The following is a 27,599-nucleotide window of genomic DNA, read 5'->3' on the forward strand; positions in this document are numbered from 1 at the left end:
AAGAGATATTGCAGATAGCTCCCATGACTGGGCCAGGGCGTTGGAGGCGCTTGGGTGAAGAGCCTCAGGTCTGAAATTCCCTCCCACACAGCTGGAAAAAATAGAAATGGAGATGGGTTTGGGGCCCCCTCTTCTGGAGGCTGAGGTAGGAGGATGGCCAGGTGCAGGCCAGTCTCCGAAACATAGCAAGATGCTGTCTCAAAGTAATAAAAAGGACTGGCGATGCGGCGCAGTGGTCAAGCACCCCTCCATTAAATCCCTGGTACCCAAAAGAAAGAATAAAACAAGTTGGGGGGGGAAATGCTAAATTATAATCAGAAACAAGAAGCAAGAGGTCTTCCATAAAGGAGCAAGCTACCTTACAGGGACCAGTTCACCTACTTCAGGTACTGACCTGTTTCTCAGACAGGGAAACTGAGGCACAATTAAGTGCTGTAATAGGCTGTATTGGGTCCCCCCAAAAGGCATATGAAGTCCTAGCCCCACCACCTCAGGGTGTGACTTGATGGAAGTGGGTCCGTACAGAAGCACAGGTTAAACCGTAGTGGTGAGAGGGCCCTAACTCCTGTGGCCAGTGTCCATGCCAAACATGTACGTTCGGACCCAGACATGCAGAGGGGAGACCCTGTGAAGACACACCGGGAGGAGCCTGCCAGAGCCAAGGCAGGCCGGTGACGCAGCCACCAGCCACCGATCCAGGAGAGGCCGCCTCTGGGGCAGCTGCTGGCACACACCTGACCTGACCCAGGTCCCAGGGAGGAGACACTCTGGGACCCACAGTTCTCCGTCACTGCAGCTGGCACCAGTGGGCACAGCCAGCATGGCAGAGCGCTGACGGCTAGCGGTGTCTCAGAGAACACGGGCAGTATGTCTCACCACAGAGCCTGGGTGAGGCCTGAACCCTCTGACCAGGACCTTAAAAGACACCATTCAGCCTGCAGCCAGAGCACCAGAAATTTATTAAACACTCCCCTGTCCTCCAAGCACAACTAGCCACGCACAGGCACACAGGAGGGCAGGGCCCACCAGCATGAGGATACTCTGGACCCCTGGGCCAGAGCCAGGCTGGGGCAGAGGATGCTGGGTCATAGAGGGACGGGGTAGCTGAGGACAGCGGCTTCTGGCTGGAAGTCCTGGATCCCTAGTATAAAGGGGAGGGCGGGACGGGACAGGACACAGACGTATCAGGAAGCATAAAACCAGCCCTTGAGATGCAGCGGTGTTCTAAGGTGCAGGGCCCAAACATGCGTGCGTACACACTCACACACACACAGAGAAAATGCTCCTGGGGTGAGGGGCAGAGAGCCACCCCCACCCCCACCCCCCACCCCCCACCAAAGAGCTAAAAACTAGGAAAAGTCAAGCAAAAGCTGTGACCAAGCCCACTATTTACCAGGTGGGAAAGTGTTTTTGTTTTTTTTTTCTTCAAAAAGGAAATTTAAAAATCTACAACAAATCATGCCAATTTCATAAAAAGTGATAAAAACCCAGTCTCTCCTACCTCATCTGAGCTTTAAACTGGGCCAAGAAAGCTAATAACCAAAGAAACATGGAAGTACCCAGGTCAGAACTCCCTACCCAAATACAAGTCTGGGGTGGGGCACTGCAGGGTTGGGACAGTTTGGTCAGCTCAAGCCCCGATGTTCATCTGAATAAGAGAGGACAGTCAGGGCAAAGGTGAGAGAGCCACCCAAGGGGACAGTGGTTTTTAAGGACAAATTCTAAAAACATGGTAGGCATTTTAGCAGATGGCACAATGTCTTGGCACTGGGCAAGGTGGCAGGTGGGCACTGGGTGGCCTCCATCAGCTGTGCTGCTCCAGGTAGGCAGACAGAAGCAGGCCGGGAGGCAGGAACTGTAGGTGCCGGTTGCTGACCTTCATCTGTCGCCGGCCCTCCAGATCCGCACCTGTGGCAGCGACAGGCAGGAATTAATGGACTCCAGCCCCTGCGGGTAGAGAGTGGGATGGAGGGCCGCGGGGGCTGCTGCATGCGGGAGGCCACAGTCCCCGGGTCCCGGGCTGGACTCACAAGGACTAGAGCTGCCCTGAGTGCCTCTGACTGGACCATTTCTCAGGCAGAGACACTGAGCACACAGGGCTCAAGGCCAAGTGGACACTCTCACGTGTGTGTCACTGAGTACTTGGTCTCCTGTGGGTCTCCCGGTCTGCACGAGAGGTATCTTCACAGTGCCCAGGCCCCAGGGGCGCCTCCCCTCCTGGCCAAACAGAACTAGCCTGGAACACCAGGTTGGCCCCTCCTGGAGCTGGTCTGGGAGCCCTTCTCCCTTGCCCTGGGTCCTCCAAGACCTGGACACAGCTTGACCCCTGCCAAGCAGGGCCCCACCAACCAAGCCCCTCCACCCTCAGACTGGGGAACAAAGGGAGCTGGGTCCAGGAGGGCACAGGGGAGGAGCTATCCAGGGTTGCCAGGAAACAGTCGCAACAACTCCAGGCAGGAGACGGACAGGGGTGGGAAGCCAGGACCACCCGGGGCACCCGGGGCTGGCAAGGGCCTGCTGTGCCCCTCCCAGGGAAGGGCTGTCCTGAGCCCACCCCATTGGGCCTAGGGAGGGTGCCTACAGACACAGGCTAAGCTGGGCTGGCTTTCAGGGTGCACAGTCCCTCGAAGCCAGGCTTGTACACCCCGCCAGGCCCTCTCCCCTGCCCTGGGAGTGTGGATGGAGGATGTCTGACCATTTGCCCAGCTCTACCCAGCAGGGGGCTGGCACACAGGGCATTTCTGACGAGTGAAGGCAGCATCCTAGGGCCAACCCTTTGCTTGAGCCGCACCCACCCAGGACACCTTCCTGCCACCCAGGCTGCTTCCTGGCTGACCATGTGGGGTTGGGGACCGTGCACTCACTGGCTGAGATGAGGTCCATGTACTGGCAGACAGCGTGGAGCAGCAGCCTCTCGAAGCTATGGACACATGGGCAGTGAGTGGCCAGGGCAGGAGTTCCCCCCACCCTCTCTCTTTCTCTCTCTCTCTCTCACACACACACACACACATGCACGCACACAGTTTGCTGCCCGCCACCCTGACCTGTTGTCCAGCATGGCTGTGTACACGGCCTGGGGGGACACAGAGAAGAATCCCAGCAGTCGCTCTTCCCAGGTTTCCAGTGTTTCCTGTGGAAAAATGGGGCCCAGAGCTCAAGCCACCGTGGGGCCCTGCTGCCCAAGGGCCAGAACACCCAAGACTGGAAGGTCAGAGCCCAAAGCCCTGGGTTCAAATGTTGCCTCTGACACACTCATGAGGCCACCTACTCTCCAAAGACACCAGGCGCTTACACATCGACAACCGTCCAGCCTAGGTCTCCTGCTTAGTGAACTCCTCCTTCCCAGAGGCACCCTGTCCATCTCTGGGTCCTGCAGTGCTGATGATCACGGTCTGGATCCCACCACCTCCGTGCCCTGGGTCACAGGCCTCCCTTCACCCCATCCTCAAACGAGAAACTGATGTAGAAAAGGCCATAAAGAGTCCCGGGAGGGTCTGCGGGTGTGGCTCAGTGGCAGCGCTGGTGTGAGGCTCTGGGTTGATTCTCAGCCCCAGGGAGTGGGTGGGGCAGGAGGCGCGCACTGGACACTAGGCACTCACCATGGGGATGCGGCTCCGCTTGAGGACGGCTCTCAGGCGCCGGCTGATGCGCTGGAAGCACTCCCGAGGTGTGTAGGCCGGGTCCTCTGCAGGGCCCAGGGGTGGTGATGCCAGCTGCAGGGCCCGCCCACCCACCAAGCCACACCCTCTCCGCCCCGGGCGGGGTCGCAGGAGGTCTGCCTCCGCCAGCTCCCCAGGGCCCGCCCCCTGGACCCAGGCCCCACCTCTCCGCCGGTCCTCCCCACGGGCAGGCCCTCTCCTCCGAGCCCTGCTGTGGCCCTCGTCCTCCAGGTAGCGGAGCACCCGCTCCTGCTCCTCCCCGGAGCGGTTCATGAAGTCATTCCAGACCTGGAGGAGGCAGGCGGGCTCGCCCTGAGACCATGGCCATGACTGAGGGCCTCAAGCCTGTTTCCCTGCTCAGCAAACGGACGCAGAGGGCCACGCACCAGGGAAGTCCTGCCGCAGATGCCTGGTCACTGGACTGCCCACGGATGTGTGGGCCTGAGCTGAGTGCTAGGGAAACCACTGCCAGGACACCCCGGGGCGCCTGGGGGCCTGGTCTGGGGGCGGCACAAGCTAGTCCTTGATTTCAGCCTGAGGAGCAGGTGGGCTGGATGCTGGGAGCCTCCGGAGAGGGGTGGGATGCTGCCCTAGTCTGAGAACCGCGAGGGAAACCGCGGGGTCTCATCAAGAGTCCAGGGGCAGGAGGAGCTTCTGCCATGCAGTGGCCCAGGCTGGGGTGCCAGGGCGCAGCCTCACCTCCACGTAGGTCGAGTTGTTGCAAGCCTCTGCGAAGATGCCCGGCGCTGCAGAGGGTGTCAGGTCCCCATCCTCCAGGCCAGGCGGGTCCCCGTGCGTCTCCAGCAGAGTCAGGAGGTGCTGGGCTGCGGGGGGGGGGGGGGGGGGAGGCAGCCTCTGGGCTGACAGTGGCTCAGGACCCCCATGACCACCCTTCCTATTTCCCAGCCTTTTCACTCCATTCTCCCACTGTTTCTCCCCAAAGGTACAAGGACCATCCAGCCTCCAGAGCCCCGCCTTATGGAACTCCTACACACCCTTTAGAGCCCCAGCTCCAACGCCCAGAACTCCCTCCCGCCCAGCCCTGATCCTCTGGTGTGAGGGGTCTGTGCCTGGCTCTGCTTCGTGCTCTGAGGCCCAGTGCTGAGCTCAGGGCTGGGCAGCATGCACAGCATTCCCATCTGAGGCTGGGCATCCCCAGGAAGGCCCCTGCCCCCGGCTCACTGTTCTGCAGGCGCTGTCGGCTCTTGCGCCCCTTGGCCCTGGGCACCAGGTCTGAGTTCCGCACGGCCTGGTTGATGAAGTGCTGCTTCCGCCGGGAGGCAGGCAGTCTCTTCACCTGGGAGCCAGCCAGAGCGGGCAGGCAGCCCGGGAGGGGCCTGTGGCAGGCAGGGGACCCTCAGGACCACAGCAACTCCCAGGCAGAACCCACTGCACCACCCCCTGCCCATCTCCCCCAGGGTGAGCAGCCCCGTCCCCCGGGTGTAGCACCCTGGGCCCCAGTCCTCACTACCCAGGCAGGCAGTGCACCAGGACAGCAGGCAGGAAGCAGGCCTGGCCAGGAAAAGCTGCAGCCCCTCACCCCAAGCCTGCCTGATTCTAGTTACAGGCCAGGGAGGCCCACAGCCTCTGGGACCTGAATGCTAGCCCCTCTGGACACTGAGAAACTTGACTTCATCAAGACCCCACCCTGGACAGCAAGTATTCCAGTGAGCAGCTCCCAGCAGCTCAAAGCAAGGCCAGGGCCCACCTATGATGGCCCCACAGTGTCTCCCAGGAGCCAGGGCCAAGGAGTGACCCTGGGAGCTAATGGCCCTCCTCTTGAGGCACTAATTGCCAGAACAGATGAGCTATGGTGGCCAGGCCTCCTGAGGGGCTCCCAGGGGCACAGAAGATATAGCAGCTGTCCAGGGAGATGCTGGCCTCTGGGATGAGAAGACACTGCAGCACAGCCTGCTTGGTCAGCCCCCGACCCACCCCAGGCCCCAGGCTCAGAACTTCATGGCGCCTGCACCTGCCAAGGGTGGCCTCTGGGGTCCAGGATTGACCACTTCTGACCTCCCCTGCTCACTCTGGGCCCCAGGCCCCATGGCCATTGGCCCCCAGACTGGCAGAGCTGGCCTCACTCACAGCCCCACCTGCCACACATGGGTGCTCAAAAGAATAGCAGGACTCCATGATGGAGTAGCAAGTCCCATCAGCCCCAGTACCCGGAGTCTCCAGAACACAGATCAAACACAGGAGAATCCAGGACCTTTGGGATAGGACACTTCTGTGGGGTCAGGAATGAGGCCAGTGCCCACTGGGGCTACACATGCAAAGAGCCCCCAGGATTCAGTCTGTGCTCCTTATAGAATGACCTCTGGCGAAGAGCAGAGGGCAGGTGGACACACGGGCACAGCTCTTTGGAGCTCTAGCCCGTGGGGTGAGAAAGGTCCCTGTAGTCCCCTGGGGTCTGGGAGGGGCACTCAGTCAAGAGGGGCTGGACACTGCTTGGTTTCCTCCTGGGTCAGGGATCTCATTCCACATGCAGCATTCCTGATGACTGCTCCCTAGACTTTCCTCTGCATCGGGCTTACTTCCCATCCATCCCCTGATCGGCCACTCCAAGGGGCAAGTCGACCCATATATCAGTCAGCCAAGGTACAGTCGCCATCCCAAGTCCCTCAGCTTCAAGGACACAGCAAACCAAGTCCTCAGCATGACTGCTTGATGGCACCCAGTGAGCCCCTGGGCAGCCAGGCCACAGTCCCTGTGGCTGCCCGCCCCAGTCCTGGGCAACCCTGCCCAGCCCCAAGCCCCACCCTGGCAGCTGGTCAAGGCTGATAACATGCAGCAGGGCCTGCGTCACCCCCACTTCACAGATGAGGGCTCTGAGGCCCCAAAAGGCAGGCCTCTCCAGTCCCCCCAGCAACATGTGGATGTGAGCCTGGGGCTGGCCTTGGGCCACAGCCTCCCTATTCCCTCACCCGCCAGGTTTGCCCTGAAGGTGCCAAGGACTGCGTAGGCCCTTCCGTTGCTCCCACATGCCTGTGGCAGACCTAGCAGCCTGACCTGGTTCCACGGGGGACCAGGGCTCACTGTGTCTCACTGAGGGCCGAGCTGAGCCCTGGAGGGGTAACTCGATGTTCAGTGTCCTGGCTTAATGCCCAGAGCCACAAAAAAAAAAAAAAAAAAAAAAAAAACAAGGAAAATATAAACATTGTCCCTTGGGGCTCTGATTGAGGGGCACAGCCCCTGACACCCACCAGGGCTGCCCCAGTGTGGCCAGGAGAGTCTACCCAGACGTCTGCACAAGCCCAGCCTCTCTTCCATGTCCACTCCCTGGAGAAACGGCCTGTCCCCACCTGGCTCAGCAACCCTTCTCCTGCCTTCCCAGCTGTTCACTGCCTGACCATGGCCTCACTGATCCCCAAGCAGGGGCCCACAGTGGGGCTCACCACGCCTTTCTTTGTTTTTTAATACTGTTTTAGTTGTAGGTGGACACAATACCTTTATTTTGTTTGTTTATTTTTATGTGGTGCTGAGGATCAAACCCTGCCCCAGCCCACCGCAACGCGTCCACACACTCAGAGGCAGCTTCTCGGCTGTCCCAGCCCCCAAGGAGACCCCTCTACAGAGGAGGCAAAGGAGAGCCTGGAGTAGTATCTGGGGCTCCTAGACGCGGCAGCCTCAGCCTACGGGTACGCTGTGGGCATTACCAGCACCAGAGGAAGACAGAGGTGAGGTGCTGGAGCAGGTGAGTTTGTAGAAACACCTGCACCCATCCCCCCTCCCTGGCTCCAACATTCAGTGAGGGGACCTGCTGGCAGCCACTCCCCTGGACAAAAACACTCCTTCCTGGCACACCGCCCCCCCCCCCCTTGGGAGGAACCACTTCCTCCAGCAGGAAGTGTAGGTGACTCAGCGGGTGTGGCAGGCCCCAGCACCAGCTGCAGGGCAGAGCCCCAGGCAGGTAGGCACAGGCCAGCCAGGGACTGACGGTGACTGTCATGAAATGCACAGGAGTTTACCCATCCACACCACAGGTATCTACACCCCAGTTTTAAAAACATCCGTGGGGAGGAGCCTGGAGCCAGTGGAAGCAACAGCCCTCTCTGGGTCCCAAATGCCCCCAGGAAAGAGGCCCTCTTGCCTGGAGTCCTCCCATCGGAGACCAACAGTAACAAAAAGCCTTAAAATAACAAAGCAGAAGGAAGACGCAGAGATGAATCCACTTAAAAGTAAGGTCCACAGTCTGGCGCAGTGGCACAGGCCTGTAATACCAGAGGCCTGGGAGGCTGAGGCAGAAGGATCATAAGTTCAAAGCCAGCCTCAGCAAAACGTGAGGGGTTAAGAAACTCAGTGAGGACTGGGGTTGTGGCTCAGTGGTACAGCGCTCGCCTCTCACGCGTGAGACCCTGGGTTCGATCCTCAGCACCACATAAAAGAAAGAAAGAAAATAAAGATATTGTGTCCATGTATAACTGAGAAAAAAAAGAAAAAAAAAAGAAACTCAGTGAGAACCTGTCTCTAAATAAAATACAAAATAGAGGGGCTGGGGATGTGGCTCAAGCGGTAGCGCGCTCGCCTGGCATGCATGCGGCCCAGGTTCGATCCTCAGCACCACATACAAACAAAGATGTTGTGTCCGCCCATAACTAAAAAATAAATATTAAAAAAAAAATACAAAATAGAGCTGGGATGTGGCTCAGTGGTTGAGTGCCTGAGTTTAATCCCCAGGACCAAAAAAAAAAAGTAATACCCACTATCAAGACGTTAGTACGACCATTAAACACAGATGTTGCCAGTCCAGGTAATCCCAGCTACTCAAAAGGCCAAGGAGGAGGATCAAAAATTCCAGGTCAACCTGGGTAACTGAGACCTTGTCCCCAAAAATGATAATGGCTGGGACTCAGTGGTAGAGCACTTGCCTAGCAGGCACCAGACCCCGGGGTCCTTCCACATACAGAGGGAAAATAAAATTCACAGAAAGGATACACCCATTTGCTGGGCACTTCTGGAGTGTCTGGTCACTAACCCCAGTGGCTCCTGGAAGAGGCCACTGTCACTATCCCACTTTACAGACAGGGAAACCTGGGCACAGAAGTGCTGACCCAGGTGGCGAGGCCACACCAGTAGGAGGCCGAGATAGAACCCACCCTGACCCAGGGCCCACCAAGTGGGGATGTTGGGACGCAGTGGGGACCACACAGCACACTTCACAGGTTTCTAGGAGGCCCGTTTCAGAGTCCAGCCCCTGGGAAAGTCCACCACATATGGGTACGCTGCAGGCGTCCGGTGCACTCTGCTGACAGATGGATAGGCTCCTACTGGGGGGCAGAATAAGCCCCCACCCCCACTTAATATGGGAATTCACCCAGAGGGAAACCACGGAGGCCTGTCGACCAGGAAGGTGGGAGCAGGTAACCCGACGGTGCGCAGAGAACCCGCCACACAGGTGAGCACCCAGAGCCAGCGAGACCCGCGCAGGTGGGCAAAGGCTCACCCACCCACAGCAGCCTTCCCGGCACTGGCCTTCACCTGGTTCAGCTGAGCCAAAGCGGGCAGAGGACCCAGGGGCCCGGGAGTAAGTCAGGGCATAAGGTGTGTCCCCCCAGCAAACACTCAGCGAGCGGGGCAGGTGTTTCCAGGGAGTTAGCACCTGGGTGACAACAGGACCGCCACGTCTAGGAGTAAACCTCGAACCCAAGGGCAGGGACGGGAGAGCAAGCGAGCTTGAGGAAGGGGGTAAGCCGGGGGAGGGGGGGAGCGGAGGGGGGAGGGGGAGAGGGGCAGAGGGCGGGGCGGGGAGCGGGGCGCCGAGCCCCGAGGGAGAGAAGCGGGGAGGGAGCAGGGACGACCAGGGGAGCGGAGGCGGGCAGTAGGGCAGGGAGCGCGGGGCCGAGCCCGGGGGGAGCAGGAGAGGAGGGGGTCGCGGGAGCCGCGGGCCCGACCCCCCCGCCCGCCGGCGCTCACAGCATCCGCCGCCCGCCCGGGGCGTCCCCCGCCGCCGCCTCCGGGCCGCCCTCCGGGTTCTCCAGCGCGACCATGGCTCGCGCCTCCGCGGACGCCGCCGCCGGGCCTGCTCGGGCCGGGCGGAAGTGACGGCCGCGGGGGGCGGGCCGGGGCGGAGTCGCGGGCTGCACGGGGCGGGGACAGCCTCGTCCCCCGCGGGCCCAGGCCTGGGAGCGGTTCCTTCCCGAGATGGGGGCGGCGAGGGGGCGACTCGGGCGGCACCAGCTTCCCCGCCGCCTCCGGCCTCCCAGCGTCCAGGGCGCCCGTGCCGGTCCCAGGCTCGACCTCGGTTTACCGGTCTCTGAAACGCGGACGCCGCGGCCCACACGCCCTCCGCCTCTAGGGCTTTATTCATCCACAAAGGCCCGCGGGGGACTGCGCGCGGTGGTGCGCGCAGAGACCTGCAGTGACCCAGACGCCGTCCCCCTAGGGGGGCGGTACCCGGGATGGTCGGGGCCGGCCTCCGCGACTGGACTAGTGGCCTGCAGAAGTGACTCTGGAAGTGGGAAGGCCCAGGGGCATCCAGAGTCGAGGGGAGGGGCGCCACGTACCCTGTGATGATGGGTCTGTTGGGTTTTTGTCCCGAGGTAGTAGGGAGCCCTGGGAGAGTGTCAGGGTAAGATGACAATGGCTGTAGAGCCTGGAGTCCATCTTCCAGTCCTTAAGACGTACCGGGAGCAGAGGACCTTGTTAGGATGTGACCTGGCAGGGCCTGCCCAGGGGGACATGGGGTGGGACAAAGGCCTGATGGCTTTAACAAAGAGCTAGGGGGAATAAGAAAAAAAGGAGAATCTGCTAAAAGTCTCACAGAGCACATACTCTGAGACCCCCCTGGAGATTAATGTGGAAACAGGCCCAAGAACTGGTGGCGCCAGGGGGAGGGACTGGGAGGGGGCAGGCACCAGAAGGTGGATTTCCTGGGAGGAAGCTGCTCAGTAAATGCATATGAAGGAGGGGTCTTTCTTCCAGGACACCTGTCCTGTACCTCCTCAACCTTCCCCAGCCCCCAAACAACCAGCTCCCTGACCCCAAAGTCGGTTCATGAGCTGCCACACTCCAGAATCACCAGCCACCCGTCCCCTGGTGGACCATTCCCAGGCCAGCTTTCCCCACACAGGCCCCCACAACCACTAGTATCTTCAGCCCCTCATCCTAACCCGTCTCTCATTTTTGCCTCAAAGGAATTGCACTTCCTTTTCTGATTTTTCAAGCCATCATCAAGAATAATTTTTTGTGTGGTACTCAGGATTGAACCCAGAGATGTAGCTCTACGATTAACCTATGACCTATACTCCCAGCCCTTTTTTAAAGTTTTCAGTTTTGAGGATGGGGATGTAGCTCAGTGTTAGAGTGTTTGCCTAGCATGTATGAGGCCCTGGGCCATCCCCAGCTCACAAGCGTGTGCGCGCGAGCACACACACACACACACACACCCACACCCACAATCTTTTTGAGACAGGGTTTACTAAATTGACCTCAAACTTGTGCCTTGGCCTCCTGCGTAGCTGGGATTACAGGTGAATAGCACTACACCTAGTTAAAAATAATTTTTAAAGGCATAACAGGGTGAAACAGGGAAGCATCTGTTATCCACAAGGCTCAGCTTTCTGGAGATATTTGATGCACTTATGAGCCACACATTTATTCTCTGCTCCCCTTGTGGGTCTTCCCTGTGGGTACTGGGGATCATGCATACTGTGCAAGAACTAGCTATTGAGCTTTGCCCATTTTGGTCTCTATGGTAGCTGGAACATCCCAGAACCCAAGACACTGATGGAGGCCTGGGTAAATTTCTGTGGACATTTGTGGGATTTGGGGTCATGGTTGCTGCCTTTGTAAAGTGCCCTCCACCTGTTTCCTGTTGCCTTTGGAAAGGAACACCTAAGTCCCAGCAGCTCTTAGGCAACTGCGGCCAGACATGTGGGAGAGGACAGTCAATAAGATCCGATTTGCAACATCAGAAACCAGCCAGATCTGGCATATCCCTCACCTGCCCCAAAACTTCCATGGCTCCTAGTGTCCTGTGGACAAACCCTCTCACCCTCATCCAGGCTTCTCCTGAAAGGGTGTCACAGTCAGCTTGGCCCAGGTTCCTGGAGCCCCAATCCCTCTGGTGGTGAGTCTACCTGCGGGTGAGGTCGGTCCTCCAGCCTCCACGCAGCCTCCTTTCCCCCGGCTCCACCGCCAACACCATGCTTCAGCCCATCCCTCCAGCGCTCTAGCCCTGGCGGTGCGCGGGCAGGAGGGCACTGGGGAAGGTTGCTGCGCGGGTGGATGGTGGGCGCGCACGCAGTGGAACGAGGAAGGAGACGGGCGGCTGCAGGAGAAGAGCGAAGGCGGGGACAAGGTGGGGGGTGCAGGGTATAAACGTGCGGCAGCTGCGCTGCGAACACAGGAGCCGGCGAGCCCAGCGGAGCCGCCCACTAGCACTAGCGCCTCCAGCCGAGACCCTTCCCGGATTCCGGATTCCGCGCGCGCGCACCCCGCAGGCCGCCAATCGAGAGGAGGGTCCGCGCGGCAGTCGCGGGACGCAACCCCCGCGGGCGGTGGAGAGGAAGAGGACCTTGAGGCATGAGCGTCGCGGCTACGTCGGGACCCAATGAATCGTGGTGGGCGCCGGCCAATGCGTCGGGCTGCCCCGGCTGCGGTGTCAACACCTCAGACGGTCTGGCCCCTGCGCCGTGGCTCCTGGACGCCTGGCTCGTGCCGCTCTTCTTTGCTGCACTGATGTTGCTTGGCCTGGTCGGGAACTCGTTGGTCATCTACGTAATCTGCCGCCACAAGCAGATGCGTACGGTGACTAACTTCTACATCGGTGAGTGTCTGGCGCCGCTGGGTCCCGGTCCACAGGTCCCCAGGTCGCTCGCTGTTAGGGCCGAGTGGCCAGGGGCGCCCCCAGAGGCGCGTTGGGTCCGTTACAGACCCGGCTTCTTCCTGCAGGGACCCCACCTCCCTGGCGTCCTTTCCCTTGGGTCCCTGAACTTTAAACTTGCTGAGCAAACTCCAGAATTGCAACTCCCCCGTGGGCTGAGAAATTAAAGGGGGCGTTGAGCGGTGATCTCGGAGAGAGCCCTGCCGCTGGCGGAAGTCACATTGTTCCACTGCCTGGTGTCTTTTGAAAGTCAAGGAGGGGCAGGGGAAGGGGCTGAGTCTTCGGTCTGTTCGCGACCTCTCCTCAGTGGTTTTCTGAATCTCCCTTCGTGCATTGTGAGATGGGGTGCACTACCTGGCACAGGTGTGTGCCCAGGGTTCCTACTATGGTGGCTTTGGGGACTACACCACTGTCTCCAATTTGGAGACTAGGAAACAGGGGCAAAGTCCTGCTCGGGGAGGAGAGCAGAATGTTTCGCGCCAGAATGACTACGCGGCCGTTCTGGGAACGGAGAGCACCCCAATGTCTCCAGATAACGATGTGGGGGTCCTTGGATAAGGTTGGGGGCCAGGGGCTGAGTCAAGAAGCTGAGCCCTGAGACTAGTGTCCACTCCTCCCTGGCCCGCAGCCAACCTGGCAGCCACCGATGTGACTTTCTTGCTGTGCTGCGTGCCCTTCACGGCCCTGCTCTACCCGCTGCCCGCCTGGGTCCTGGGCGACTTCATGTGCAAGTTCGTCAACTACATTCAGCAGGTGCTCTGGGTGGAGGGTTTGCAACCACGGGAGGTGGGCGGCCCGCAGTGCACCCGAGTGAGTGGGAGTGAGCGGGCCTGGCGCGGAGGGGTGCAGCGGAACAGCAGGAGGAGGTCTTGGAGTCATGGGGTGGAGGAACCAGTGGTACGGGTATGGCAGCTCCCGGTCGGTTCTCCCCACCATCGGGGTTCAGACTCGGGTTATCAGGCAACTCCCCACTCCCCCGTCGGCATCTCCGGGTCTCCTCTCCTAGTTCCCACTCGTGTGGGGAGACAGGCAGGACCGGAGGTTAGGGCACAAGCCTGACTCCCGGCTTTTCCAGGTCTCTGTGCAGGCCACTTGCGCCACTCTGACCGCTATGAGCGTGGACCGCTGGTACGTGACGGTCTTCCCGCTGCGTGCCCTTCATCGGCGCACGCCTCGCCTGGCCCTGGTCGTGAGCCTCAGCATCTGGGTGGGTGAGTGCCATAAGGGGTGCGAGCAGGGGCGGGGGAAATGTGTGCCTGCCTGGGTTATCCAGGACCATCCTTCCCGCTCTTGGCCTCTGTGGGGCATCTGAAATGCGAGCCCACCGGGTCTCCCTGAAAGAGGGACACCCAGGGTCTGGAAGGCTCGAGCGGCCCTGAGTCGGCCTTCAGTGAAGGCCACACCCGAAGACACCTGGGGAAAAGGGGCGGAGCCCGAGCCGCCGCGCCCATCCTCCCAGGGGCTGGATCTTCTTCCCCGCCTGGGGTACAGGCTCTGCGGCAGTATCTGCGCCGGTGCTCGCCCTGCATCGCCTGTCGCCGGGACCACGCACCTACTGCAGCGAGGCCTTTCCCAGCCGCACTCTTGAGCGCGCCTTTGCACTCTACAATCTGCTGGCTCTCTACCTGTTGCCGCTGCTCGCTACCTGCGCCTGCTACGGGGCCATGCTGCGCCACCTGGGCCGGGCCGCCGTGCGACCAGCGCCCACCGATGGCACCCTGCAGGTGCGCGATGGAGCTGGGTGGCGGCGGTGCCCGAGGCTAGCTGGGGGAACTTGAACCCAGGAGGTCGGGTCGGGGATCTCTGAGGGGTTAGCCCAGCCCTTTCCTCTAACCAGCTCCCCGCCCTCAGGGTCAGCTGCTGGCTGAGCGGGCGGGAGCTGTGCGCGCCAAGGTCTCCAGGCTGGTGGCGGCGGTGGTGCTGCTCTTCGCTGCTTGCTGGGGTCCCATCCAGTTATTTCTGGTGCTGCAGGCGCTGGGCCCCACGGGCGCCTGGCACCCTCGCAGCTATGCCGCCTACGCGCTCAAGACCTGGGCACACTGCATGTCCTACAGCAACTCGGCGTTGAACCCGGTGCTGTACGCGTTCCTGGGTTCCCACTTCCGACAGGCCTTCAGACGCGTGTGCCCTTGTGCTCCTCGACGAAAACGCGGGCCCCGTGGGCCTGTACCCTCGGATCTCCCGGTCCCCAACATGGAGCTGCACTGCTTGGCTGCCCGCCCAGCCCCCACCAGGACGCCAAAGCCCAGGAGCAGTGGGGCAGCAGGGAGGGGCTGTGCCTACTAGGGGAGCACACTGCTCCTCTCCTTCACTCCCTGGGATCCGCGTGGCCCCTCTGGAGCAGGGCGTGCTTCAGCAGCAGCGAATATTCTATTATTATTTTTATCATCGTCCCAGATAATCAGAGGAAATGTTGTTACCTTCCCATAGGTCTGCCTGTGATACTCCAACTGTGGCTTGTTATTCCTGCAACTGAGGATGTGCTAACAGTGGTAGTTTCTCCATCTTTCCAGAAAGGGCCAGATGTTTTCACACACTATCATGTGGCTGACTGTGACATGTAAGAGCCATTCTACTTTAGTGATACTAAAATGTGAAAATAATGTGCATCTTGGAAACATGTGAAATAGGCTCAGCGGAAGACTCTGGGCCAGAAGTCTGGAAGCTGGGGGGGGGGGTGCTTGGTCTTTGGCAGACCAGGGGCAAGTACTCCTCATCTGGCTGCTTGGGCCTCCTCCCTGCATGGCAGGCTTCTTTGGCAGAAACTTCCGGAAGGAAACCAGGATTCTCAATTCAGGAGCCCCACAACTCCCACTCATAAAGGCAGGGAGAGCCCTGGTTCCTTGTGGGAGCTGCAGAGCTCAGTCACCCTGCAGAACAAGCACCCTCAGGGCTCCAGGCCTTCCAAAATAATTAATTTTGGGTCAGGCGCACCCCCTAGGCTTAATCAGTGCTGATGCCACTATGGGTCTGATCCTCTTGGGCTGAACCCACTGGGGTTCCTGTGTGACCTGCTTCCCACTGTGTCTCCAAGACCCAGTACACAGTAGGCCTGAACACCAAGTGTGTTGTGGTATGTGCACAGGAAGCTGCAGGAATTTCCTGTGAGAATAAACACAGGTGCACACACCAGCAGGGAGCTCAGGTACCCATCACAGAGAAACAAGATCCAAGTCCACACAGAAGTGGGTCCTCCAATCCTCATAGTTTTATTTGTGAGAGCCCCAAACTGGAAACAGTCGGATGTCCTCCAATGAGTGGCCTGTATGCAAACAGTGCCTTGTTCACACACAGGCCACAGGGCAAGGACAGTGCTGGATCTCCATGAACAGAGGCGCTGAGTGAAGAAAGCATACTCCAAGCACACAAGATGCAGGATTCCATGATCCAATACTCTTGAAAGGACAGAACAATGGGAAATGGCCATCAGGGGTCAGGGATGATTGTGGGGGGGGTGAAGAACCCTGAACTTGACAGGGGATAAATGGGTGATAAATCTTTACAGAGTCACACATACACCCTTGTAAAATGGAAAATCTGAATAAGATAGTGGATTATATTGATGTCAATGTCATAATGTGATACTGGATTACAGTTTTGCCAGATGTTACTAGGAAGGCTTGGTAAGCTTACACTAGATCTTGCTGCATGATGTCTTAGGAATGCATGTGAATTTATAATTCTCTCAAAATAAAAAAGTTTTAAAAAGCCATGGTGGTGATACATACCGTGATCCCAGTAACCGAGAAGAGAAGGGATGAGGATCACAAATTCCAGCAAATTAGGAAGACTCTGTCTCAAAATAAAGAGCTGGTGATATACCTTAGCGATAGAGCACTGGCCTAGCATGTTCAAGGACCTGGGTTCCATTGCCAGTACTACAAAAATAAAGCAAAAGAAAAGTAGAGGAGAGGGCTGGGGATGTGGCTCAAGTGGTAGCGCGCTCGCCTGGCATGCGTGCGGCCCGGGTTCCATCCTCAGCACCACATACAAACAAGGATGTTGTGTCTGCCGAAAACTAAATCAATTTTAAAAAAAAATACTTAAAAAAAAAAAAGAAAAGTAGAGGAGAAAATGGTTTGTGGGCCTCAGTTTCCCCAAGTCCAACCTGGGAATCCCATTTTCTCAGGTAAGACGGCGCCACCTAGCGGCCCCCGACAGGGCTCCACCCTCTCGTACGAAGCCTCGCCCAGTAGATATTAGCCACGCCCAGAAGGCAGCAGCCCCGCCGGCGCCCAGGTAGTGGCGCGCGTGTCTCACGAATCCATCTCGCTCTTTTCACCCCACAAATGATTGCTGGACGCCCAGGGGTCGCTCATTCGCACCCAACCCGGACCCCCAGCTGTGAAAAGGGACAAACACAGTCACATCATGCATTTCCCATGTCCTAGGCACTTGTTTTGAGGGTCCTGTCCGTGAAAAGATGTTGAAAACATTTCGGGCTGGATTCATTATTAATGTAGCCTACATTATAATGTTCTGGGGTATTTCCTTTTTTACTTTTTAACCGTGCTGGGCATTGAACCCAGAGCCATGGGCAGCAAGTATTCTACCAATGAGCCACATCCCTAAGGCCTCCTTATTAAATAAAAGTGAATAGTGGGCTGGGTTTGTAGTGCAGGCGCAGAGCACTTGCCTAGCAGGTGCGAGGCACTGGGTTCGATTCTCAGCACCACATATAAACGAATAAAATAAATATCTATTGATGATTCAAATATATTTTTTATAAAAGTAAATAAATAAGCATACATTTTGTGGACCCTGGCTTTTCTGCCTAATGTCAACAAATTCAGTATCTAAATATGTATGGATGGCAATGGAGGGTCAGGCTACACACTGAAAGTCCTGGGGAAAAAGCAAGTCAGAGAGGTAACATTTAACCAACTTCATCTGACATCGTAGTCCTCAGGACTTGAGAGCCCTACTGGAAGCCAGATACAGGGGTTAAATAAATAGCTATTTCAAAACAGAAAAGGCTTCAATGAAGATCTGAGGCATGGTGGGGGTGTGAAGAGAGGCCAGAGAGGGAACCTGAGGAGGGCACCAATATGAAGGAGGACACAGGCCAAGGGGCCCTCTGGGGAAGGGCAGGCCAGGCCAGGCAGGGGCCAGGGCAAAGGCACAGAGGTGCAAACATGCTTGAGAAGGGATACATGTGGGGAGGTGGGCACTTTTGGTTTAACTTGGAGAAGCTTGAGAACCAGGCCTGGGTGAATTTGTAAGATCCACCCCTAAATAGAGAGAGAATAGGATGAGTGACCAGGATTGGGTGGGTATCAGACTAAAGCTTTGGGGGGGTGTCCCCAGACTCATAGGGGCTCCACGAAATGGTCTGTCCAAACCTTGTAGGGCTGGGGTACCCACTTCATGGCTTGCATGGACCTAAATCCACACTCTCCCTTGGCTGCCAGGTCCCCCTCCCCCATCACCGGGCATCCCAGGATACACGGGAGCCAGCAAGTCTGGGTGTAAATTCCCAGCTCCCTCCCTGGCTAAAAATAGGAGCCCCCTCCCAGCAGGCAGCTGTGGCAGCGGCAGCCCCTCGCCCTCCGGGCCCCTAGCCTGGGGATGCGGCACCCAGCTGGGGGAAGCAGCTTCCCCTCCCGACCTCCGTGTAACCAACCCCCCAGGCTGCCTCCTCCTTTGGAGCAACCCTCAAGTCGACAGCGGCGGGCTGAGTTAACAGGGGTTCCTACAGGGGGAGAAACTGCGACGCGGGGGGCGGCTCGCACCCTTCCCGAGAGTGTTTCCCGCTGCCCTCTCCCGGCACCGCGCTCGCCCTCCCCGGGCCGGGCGCAGTTCGGTGGGGCCCGGGCCGGCAGGGCGAGCGCCTGGCCACGGGCCCCGCCCGAGCCGGGAGGGGAAGGGCGCCGATCCCCAGGTGCGGGTCCCGGCCAGCCGTCGGCTGGGCTCCGAGGCCTGCGGCGGGGCGCACGGGATCGCTGCTCGCAGCTCCAGGACCTCGCGTCCCGCCTCCGGGCCAGGTTGCCCGCGGGCGGGCGCCCTCCGTGCGACCCCGCAGGTCTCGACTCGCGTCCGGGTCACCGCAGCCCGCTCCTTCCCGGGTCTCAAACCCTGTTTCGCACGCAGACTTGGAAACCGACGCTCTAGGGTGAAGTGACTGTCGCGACGGCTCAGCCTAAGGGGCGAAGGTGCAACTCCGGGGCGGGTAGGTCCATGCCCATTGCCAGGTAATATGGGGAAAGCTCGCGGACTCGGGTGGTCTGGGGTCCCCCAGCTACAGCACACCCGGGGCTGGAGCCGAGCCCAACCCCGTCCCTCCACCTCAGTCGCTCTCAGAGCCCCGCCTCGCCCTCAGAGCCCTCTGCGCTCGCGGCCGCGACGCGCACTTTGCGCACTGTCCCTAGGCAGGGGGCGGGGCGTCCCGTGGCTCTGTTCCCCTTCCCTTTTATTATTTATTATCATTTAAAGGGGCCGGGACCAGAAAATTTCCGTCCACTCTCTCCCCCTCCCCAACCCGCCCCCCCAGGCTAGTTGTGAGTTGAAGGACTGAGCGCGGAGGGTCGGGGGGCGTCCAGGGAAGGGGGAGGGGGCCTCGAGAGACCCCTCCCGCGTCCCGGGCCGGCGCTGAATCACCGGCGAGGTATTTGCATCTGAGAGCGATTTGTCACCCGGTGATTTGTCTGCGGGGCGGTGAGAGCCGGGTGGGGGAGGGGCAGGGCGGGGGGCCGGCCGCGCGCCGGGAGCCTCGTACCAATCCGGGCGGATGGGGGTGTAGACACGGACGCTGCTGGAGAGTCGGTGAGTAGGCGCGCGGCACTAGCCCCGCGGGCGGCCGGGAGCCAGCAGCGCGCACCGGCGCCCGGGAGGCCGCGGAGGCCTGGGAGGCCAGGCGGGGCCGGGCGGGGCCAGGCAGGCCGGACGCCGGGCCGCGGGCATGCGCCCCCCAAACTGCCCCGCGCGGTAAGGCCTTTTGCAGCGCGGGTTCCGGCCTCTGGCTGCGCGCAGTGCGCGGTGGAAGCTTAGGAGGGGTTCCCAAAGTTAGGTAGAGGTGCGGTGAGGGTCTAGGACTGGGCAGGCGACCCTTGTTGGTCTCGGTTTGGGCGTTTGCCCCTGCGTCGGACTAGGAGACCTCACTCCGTATAAAGTGGGTGAAATTCATGCTCTTGTCCAAACAGGGGTGTGCGGGGCAATTGAGGGTCGTGAGTGCGCGCTCCCCTGGACCTGGCGGAAGGAAATGGGCTCCGCGCGCGCTCAGGGGGCTGCGCTCTGGGGTTTTATTTCATTTTTCTTACTCGAAACCGGTGTGTATTCACGAATCCTGAGAGTTCCCGGCGACCCTGTCCAGCCTAGTACGTTTACTTATAGTGTCCACTCCAGTGCAGATAGGGGCCCTGTGCCCCGGAGTGCGCTCGGTCCGGGTCCTTGGGTCTCTGGCAGGGGTCCTAGGGAAGAGCCCCCTCCCGAGTTACAGCGCACCCCAGACACAAAAGCGGACGCAGGAAGCGCGGGGCGCGCGCGTGTGTGTCAACTCCAACGTTCGCGCCGGCCGGCGGCGGGTTTGTCAAATATCTTCCGTTTTTAGCCGCTCGGGCCGCAAGCGTACCCACTCTCCCCCCCACCCCCATGCAAATCGGTCGCTTTCCAAGAAGCCTTTGAAATCCGGACGGGGTTTTTGTAGTCGTCTTTGGTTTTGCTTTTTTCACTTCCTCCGGCCCCCCTCCCCACTTTCTCAGCCCCCTTCCCAGCCCCCTGCCCCTCCCCTCCCCCTTCTCTTCCTTCTGCAGACTGAGGGGCCCCTTTCGCCACCCGCGGGCCCCAGCCTTGCACAACTCTTTAAATAACCGTGTTTTGCAAGGCCCCGAGGAGCTGGCGACCTCTCTCCCGACGCATGGGGGGAGGGTGTGGTCCCTGGTTGATCCCCGCCCCCACCCCACCAGACCCCTGCGACCACCCTGCACCCCATCCCCGTCTAGGAATGTCTGTCCCTGGGCCTGTCATAAAGTGGGGGTGGGGGCCGAGGACAAAGGACTCCTGGGGGAGGGGTCTGCAGGGGTGGGCGTCATCCGGGTAGGGTTAATGGAGCGCATCAGGGGACCCAGGCCTGGCTCGGGGCGCTCCGGGGTTCCCACCTGCCCCCTCCTCAAGCCCCAGCCTGGAGGCCCGTCCTGATCCCCTCCCCCACCCGTGGAGCACCCGGAAGGGTCATTAAACCCAGGAGGCCTGCAGAGGGGGGGTGATGGGGAGGAGTGGCTTCCTCTGGCCTCTTCCTTCTGCCCCCCCCCCCCAGAGGGGCGTTGCCTGGAGCATTTCCGTGGGGAGGGGCTCATCTTGAAGTTGTGGAGGGTGGGGGAAGGGTTAGGGACCAGACCAGTCAGTGCCAGAAATGTCCCCTCAGCACTTCTTGGGTCAGGTGGGGGTGGCCAGCAGCCCTGGGGGTGGGGGGGGGGTGCTGCATTTGCTGCCTCTGGAGGACCAGGCTCTGATGGACAGTCTCCAGTGCCATGGCCTCTGAGAAGGTCCTTGTGACCTGGACCCCTGCCCCCGAGGGACTGACAGGGATCGCTTGGCCCTTTGGAGATGTGGCCTTCCCTTTTCCATGGACCCTTCCCCTGGGCCTTTTTACCCCTCTCCCGGGACCCCAGGGGTCTGAGTGAAGGATGCCGGAGGAGGGGTGCTGGGCTCCTGGTGGCTGAGGAGTTCCCTGGGTTAGCAGCTCACAGACACAGCCAGCTGCTGGGACCCCTGTTGGCCCGGGGGCTGCCCGGGCCTCACCCCGGGGCCCACCTGCCCCGGAGCTGCCTGTGGACCTGGGGGGCAGGGTGTAGAGCTGTGCCTTCTGTACTCCATCCTGAAAGGAGGTTGGAGCTCTGTCCCTGCCCGGTCCCACTGCTGCGCCATCAGGGCCTGTTGGGTTCTGCCTGGTGTTTTATTGGAGGCTGGGGCGGGTGGGGTGTGGCCTGGTGGGTGAGGGGCCAAGGTGGGACCTGGGTCCTGGTGCTCACCACTGCCAGGTCCTGGGACATCCCTGCAGGAGCCCCCACAATTAAGAGTGGGTGGAGGGGCAGCAGGACCCCTGGGAGGGGAGCTGGGCAGGTGTGTGGCATTCTGGGACATTTGCCCCACTTGGGGCCCCCAGGGACTGGGAACTTCAGGCCCCTTATCCCTACAGAGAGCACGGCACAGGGAAGGCTCTGACGTCACCTGGACACAGGTCCAGATCCTGTGCCTGGTGTCCGGCGGCACAGTGTTGCTGAGCCTCTGCCCTCATTTGTCACACAGAACTCCTGGCTCCTCCTCTGGCACCTGGGTGGCCCCACTTCTGCCCACGTGAGGGTAGCGAGTGAGCTGGGCACTGTTGCCACAGTGTTCTCAGGTGGAGGGGCTGGGGTGCTCATGGGGAGGCCCTGGGAGCAGGCCTGGGAGGCTGGGCTGGGCTGCTGGAGGCAGCACTCCACCTGGGCCAGCTGTTGTCTCCCTTAATCTGAAAACCGGGATGCTGGGGCCCCTCTGGGCGTGGGCAGCACCTGGAACTCAGAACCAGAACCCAGAACCTGCCTGGACTCTGGGGTCTGGAGCTGGTTATAGCCAATCAGAGGCCAGGAAGGCCTAGTCCCCTCTGCTCTGCTTATGAAGCAATAACCCAGGTCTCCAGGTGGACACCGTTGGGGACAGTGTGTTTCTTGTGGCCGGGACAGGAGGGGTCCCTGAGACCCCTGGAGTCCGGTGTGGGTGACCCCGGGAGCCAGGCCTGCAGGAAGGAAGATGGGGGAGATGGGCGTGTTCCCTGGCCTCCAGGGTTGCACCCTGGTGAGAGCAGGTGAGAGAGCAGAGCTGGGAGGGAATCTTGGGAAGAATGGGGCCAAGGAGCTCAGACACAGTCTCACCCCCGTCTCGATAACCCCCAGGTTTCTGAACACACGTGAATGAGCCGCTCGCCAGCCTTGGCACCCGGGACCCCCCAACCCACCACTGGCATGCCCCACCAGCCTTCAGCCTGAGCCGGCGGCCCCCGCCCCCGCCCCCCGCCACCCTGCACTGTCCCGGCTCCCCCGAGGCCCCCACGCTGCAGTGTGGCCGGGCCCCCTCCCCACCGGGGCCACCCCCGCCACCCACCCCTGGTGCCCGGGGTGGTGGCGGCCTGGCCCGCAGGGCCATGAAGCTGCAGGCGGTGATGGAGACCCTGTTGCAGCGGCAGCAGCGGGCACGCCAGGAGCTGGAGGCCCGGCAGCAGCCACTGCCCGAGCCCCCCACTGGACCCCGGGCTCGGGCCCCCCTAGATGAGGACAGAGAACCTGAGAATGCCCATATGCAGCGGGCACAGATGGCCGCACTGGCTGCCATGCGGGCTGCTGCCGCCGGCCTGGGACATCCACCCAGCCCTGGGGGCTCTGAGGACGGGCCCCCAGGCTCAGAGGATGAGGACTCGGCCCAGGAGGGGGCTCTGGGCTCCCCAGCCCTGCCTGGGCAAGGCGGGGAAGGTTCCAGACACACTGAAGATGCCACGCACTTGGAGGACTTGGGCTCCGATGAAGACCTGTGAGTGATGTCCAGGGGCGGCTGTCATCCCTGAGCCTCACCTCCTGCAGGGAGGGCACCCTAGGGTTCCGTCATTGAGCAGGGGTTGTTGAGCACATGCCTGTGCTGGGGGGGCAGGCTTGAAGGAGCGACCGCTGTCCTCCTGGGCAGCAGACCCTGGCGGTGTGCACCCTCAGTGTGGGGGGTGCTGTCACACCTGGAGCTGGACACTGGGCGCGTGTCCAGTGTGACTGAGGGCCTGGGTGTGGCTGCAGCATCCCAGCCATGGGGCAGATAAAATCTGCAGCCAGGCTGGCCTGTGTGGAACACACTGCCCGGGTCTCCGCAGGGCCCACTCCTGGCAGGGAGGTGTCTCTGAGACCCTGTTGGTCTCAGGGAGCCCACAGTGTTCTGGGGTCCTCACAATGGGCAGAGGAGATGGTGCCAGGCCAGGCCAGGGATGCGGGAAGGCAGGTGGGTGCCAGGGCCAGCCTTGGGCAGGAGTAGTGCTCCCCAGGCAGGGAGAGCGCCAGGGTCAGGCAGGCCCAGCAGAAGGAGCAGCCTTTGCCAAGGTCCCGGGCAGAGCCGCTCAGGTTCTCCCGGAGTTGGGAACTTCGGGGCATCCTGGGCGCCCGCAGACTGTGCAGGCCCTATGGGCAGGGGCCTTCCCTCCCATTTTCAGGGGGGGGGGAGACAAGGTTGGGCGGAGGGAAGGAGCCATGTCCTGCTCTCTGACCTGTGCCCTGTGGCCCCCCAGGAAGCCGAAGTGGGAGGAGGAGGAAGAGCTGGAGGAAGACCTGGCTGACGAGGACGAGGACGAGGACGACTACGAGGAGGAGGGAGATGAGGAGGAGGAGGGGCTGGGCCCCCCAGGTCCCGTGGGCCCGGGCTCTGCCGGTCTGTTTCCACGCAAGGCCCAGCCAGCCCAGGCCTTCCGTGGGGAGGGTGCTCCCAGGGCACTAGGCGGCCCTGAGCGGCAGGGGCCTGGCCCAGCCCACCCTGGAGGGGCCGCCCACTTAGGGCCCCAGCTGCAGCCGCCAGACCCCGGGGACTGGACCTACGAGGAGCAGTTCAAGCAGGTGGGCTCTGCGGCTGAGTGCGGGTGTGTGGGGTGCCACGGGCCTTCGGGTTGGCCGTGACACCATGGTCAGGCCCCCTGGGCTCAGGTTCCTGTGGGTGCCACCACCCAGATTCCTCTGCGTGGCCAGGTGGTTGGGCCAGTGCAGTGACGTGGGCACCAGGTGTGGGGAGCTGTCTGGGAGCTCTGCAAACTCCACTTTCCCCGACAGACCCGCCCCTGGGGGCCCAGCATGGGCAGGGTGGGCAGCTGGATGAGGCTGGCAACCTCTGTTGTCAGTGAGCATTGGGGTGTAGCCGTGGGGCTGGGTGACCCGGATGGTGGGTGTGTGGTGGGGAGTCCATCTCTCGAGAGCTGGCTGGGGGGTGGCCCTGGCTGTGGTGGCAGGAGACTGATAGCCTGCCCAAGAGGTGGCTGAGGGTCCCTATTGGCTGCCCTGGGTGCCTGCCAAGGCAGCAGGAGCCAACACGTGCAATGACTGTGGGTGGACAGTCAGGCCTGGGGCTGAGCTGACAGGGGCTCTTAGGGATGCCAGAGAAGCTTCCTGGGCCCTGCGAGGGGTGGAGGAAGCAGGGGCAGCCCTGGCCCTTCCCGCAGGCCAGGCGACTGGGCCAGAGGAAGTGGCCTGCAGGGGTCCTTTGAAGTTGGGCCACGCTGGGCTGGGCAGATGGAAACCAGATGGCGGCCCGGCTGCCGGCTGGGCTTGCATTCCGGCCCTTGGCCAGCTGGGCCTTGCCCCGACCTCCGGGTGCGTCCAGTGGAACCCCAACCCTGGGCTCCCAGCAGGGGCCACCACAGGAGGTGACCTCACCCTCCTAACACCAGGCTGCCTGCCCTGGAGGCCTCAGGGGGCACGGGGGGGGGGGGGGGGCGGCTCCTGGCCATGCCCACTGTGAGCAGGGCAGGAGAGCCCCCAGGGCAGGTTCAGTGGTCAGGAAGCTGGCAGATGAGCAGAGATGTCCGTGGTGGCTGGGTGAGAGAGGCAGGGACAGAGCTCCAGGGCGCCTCGGGATGGCAGCCGGGAAGGTACCGACCTGCCCCCACCTTCTCACTGGCTGGGGTGTCCTTGCCCTCAGGCTCTTGGTCCTGGTGGAAGTCACTCTTCTTGGGTGTGACCAGGCCCCACCCCACCTGGTACCTGCTCAGGGGGCCCTCAGGGTGTCGGGGTATCCCAGAGACACTCTGCCCTGGGACCAGGAGTTCAGCTGGCCCCTGAGGTGCCCCTCCCTGAGCAGTGCCTCCCCAGGGCAGGGGTACTCTGCTGAGAACTGAGGGAGGGTCTCTGGGTGCTCTGGGCCTGGCCCCTGGGGAGCCTAGGCCAGTGTGCCCTGGTCAGGCACCTCCACCCCTCAAGGTCACGCTGCGGGATGGCCCGTCGGCCCATGGGGTCGGATGTCCACAGGGCCCCTTGGACCCCTGCACACCACCCAGATGGCCCCAGGCTCCATGCCGAAGGGGGCGGTCCCTGATCCCAGAGCCCTCAGTGAGCTGGGAGCGGAGGCTGGCCACCAGACCCGTTGTCTGGCTTGTCTGCGGACAACCCCACCTGGGCCAAAGGTGCCTCCCGTAGCAGAAAGCTGCTAAGGGGACATCTGAGGCCTGACGGGGAGGCACCTCAGCATCTCAGGGCCACGGGCTTATGACGCCTGCTACTTGGCAGGTACCCGGGGACTGTCTTCAGGGACAGTGTTCAGGGTGGAGGTGCTCAGTGACAAGTCTGTGGGCACCAAGGTGGCGGGGTGGGACTGCTCCTGGCATGGTTGGCCCCTCAGGAGGTGACGCTTGGCCTGAGCTGGGGGGACACGAGAGGTCCCAGGCAGAGGCCGAGTGTGGCGTGTGAGGGGTGAGGTGCCACCCTGGCTGGCTCCTGTGCGAGATGGAACTGGAGGGTGTTGGGCACACCGGGCCGGCCCTGCAGTCCTGGGGCTCGGCTTCCGCCCGTCTGTGGCAGGCCCAGGGGCTGGTGCAGCCTCCTGCCCAGCCGCTGGGCACCTGCACAGCTCGTGTCCACAGCAGCCCAGGCCCCGCTGGCCCAACAGATGTTGGGCCCCGCCGGCCGTGTTGACTCTGGCGTCCGCCCCACTCCCTTCCTGGCACGTGGCAGCCCTGGCCGGCTGGCCGCCGCTTGGCACCGGTCTGCTTCTTCCTCTGGGTCTTGGCAGGGCCCGGGGCAGACTCTGCCTGCAGATCCTCGACAGCTGCCGGTCTGCGGGGGCCTGTGGGTCTGGGGGGCGGCCAGGCGGGGGAGGGCGGTTCCTTGAAAACTGGGAGCCTGGCTGCCACAGCCCGGTGACGTGCCCTGAGGGAGGCTGGCTGGCCAGATTGGGCTGCTCACAGACTGAGATTAGGATCTCAGCCCCTTGGCATTGGACGCATGTTGGGTGGCCTCTGGTCACCCAGGTGGCCATTTTACACCGGCAGACCTTGGATCCAGATCTTTAGCCACTTCAAGGTTTGAACCTTGAGTCCCAGAAACTCCTGCGGAGGCTGAATCGATTCCAAAAACAGGGAAACTGACGCAGCTTTGTGGGGATTTGATTTCCAGAGAGACACAACTCCTCCGTGTGCAGCTCCATCGCCCCAAAATGGGCCTTGTACCCTTAGCTGCTGTCCCCAATGTCACCATCCTGCCCCAGCCCTGCACCGTGGGTCCACATCCATCTCTGGACCCTCCTGTCACTGGGTCCCACAGGGGCCTTGTGTGTCTGGTGCTCACCGAGCGTGAGGTCCTCAGGTCCGTCCATGTTCCACTGTCCCCTTGCTCCCACCCTGGCCAAGGGCTGTGGCCTTCGCCCAGGGCACTCAAGCTGACCTGCCCTGGCTTGGTGATGGACGCCTGTGTCCGTTTCTCTTGGGTGTGTGCCGGCGTCAAGTTGCTGGGTGCGGGGGCGATTCTGTCTGTGGTAGGGAGGGCAGTGAGGGGAGGCTGCCTCCCCAGCCCCAGGTGAGGCTCCGGGCCTCACCTGCACCGCCGTCAGCGGCTTTGATTTCCAGAGAGGGTTCTAGCTGCCCTGGCCGGGTCGCGTGGCATCTCGCCGTGTTTTTTTGTTTGTTTGTTAATTCTTTTTTTTTTCAATGCCTTTATTTTATTAATCTTTATGAGGTGCTGAGGATCGAACCCAGGGCCTCGCACGTGCTAGGCGAGCTCTGCCGCTGGGCCCCAGCCCCGTCCTCACTGTGGTTTTGATCTGTGTGGTACGTCGGGTTCTTCCCCCTGTTTGCCGTCCACACAGACTCAGTAAGGCAAGTACCGTGCACGGCACTGACACGTAGGTAGCGGTGAGCTGAGTCCCTGCTCTGTGAAGGACAGGGGCTACATGAGCCCATGGATGAGGACACCAAGTCTGCAGCCACGCTGGGAGGGTGCACGCCCCAGGCCCCAGCAGGTGGCTCCAGGGTTGGCAGGGCGGGGGGCCAAGAGCGACTGGGGTTCAGAGGAGAGACCAGCCGTGAGCTTGGTCTCCCTCATCTGACAAGAGGCCATGAGCCAGGCGGAGGTCAGCATCACCCTCACGTTCAGACCTCAGGACCCGGCACCAGACACCCCCTGGAGCTG

The 27,599-nt window shown here is 61.2% G+C and overlaps 3 protein-coding genes across 9 annotated transcripts in view; 2 read left to right on the plus strand and 1 right to left on the minus strand.

The window, feature by feature from the left end:
- Window positions 1–942: 942 nt before the first annotated feature.
- R3HDM4 (R3H domain containing 4) lies at window positions 943–9,723 on the minus strand. 2 transcript variants are annotated; one of them, XM_081287366.1, is made up of 8 exons: window positions 9,576–9,723; window positions 4,842–4,996; window positions 4,359–4,483; window positions 3,824–3,947; window positions 3,600–3,685; window positions 3,045–3,130; window positions 2,865–2,920; window positions 943–1,908 (listed from the first exon to the last, which is right to left on the minus strand). In XM_081287366.1, exons 1-8 carry the CDS (start codon window positions 9,647–9,649, stop codon window positions 1,805–1,807), a joined length of 810 nt encoding a protein of 269 aa, XP_081143492.1. In that variant the 5' UTR covers window positions 9,650–9,723; the 3' UTR covers window positions 943–1,804. The 2 variants fall into 2 exon arrangements, with proteins under 2 accessions (XP_081143492.1, XP_081143493.1); XM_081287367.1 differs by having other exon boundaries at window positions 1,818–1,947.
- Window positions 9,724–11,575: 1,852 nt separating this feature from the next.
- KISS1R (KISS1 receptor) lies at window positions 11,576–14,772 on the plus strand (the record flags this gene model as incomplete). Its single annotated transcript, XM_081287371.1, has 5 exons — window positions 11,576–12,429; window positions 13,115–13,239; window positions 13,562–13,697; window positions 13,978–14,210; window positions 14,338–14,772. Exons 1-5 carry the CDS (start codon window positions 12,186–12,188, stop codon window positions 14,770–14,772), a joined length of 1,173 nt encoding a protein of 390 aa, XP_081143497.1. The 5' UTR covers window positions 11,576–12,185.
- Window positions 14,773–17,446: 2,674 nt separating this feature from the next.
- Window positions 17,447–27,599, plus strand: part of ARID3A (AT-rich interaction domain 3A) — a 28,230-nt gene continuing 18,077 nt past the window's right edge. The window contains exons 1-3 of one of the 6 annotated variants that reach the window (XM_081287172.1): window positions 17,447–18,677; window positions 22,356–22,986; window positions 23,723–24,044. In XM_081287172.1, coding sequence (XP_081143298.1) covers window positions 22,604–22,986; window positions 23,723–24,044 — 705 coding nt within the window. In that variant the 5' untranslated portion in view covers window positions 17,447–18,677; window positions 22,356–22,603. The other 5 variants (XM_081287168.1, XM_081287170.1, XM_081287167.1 and 2 more) reach the window with 5 other exon arrangements.

The sequence above is a fragment of the Spermophilus citellus genome (genome assembly GCF_964194105.1).
Source record: "Spermophilus citellus genome assembly, chromosome: 3".
In the NCBI taxonomy this organism is placed as follows: Eukaryota; Metazoa; Chordata; class Mammalia; order Rodentia; family Sciuridae; genus Spermophilus; species Spermophilus citellus.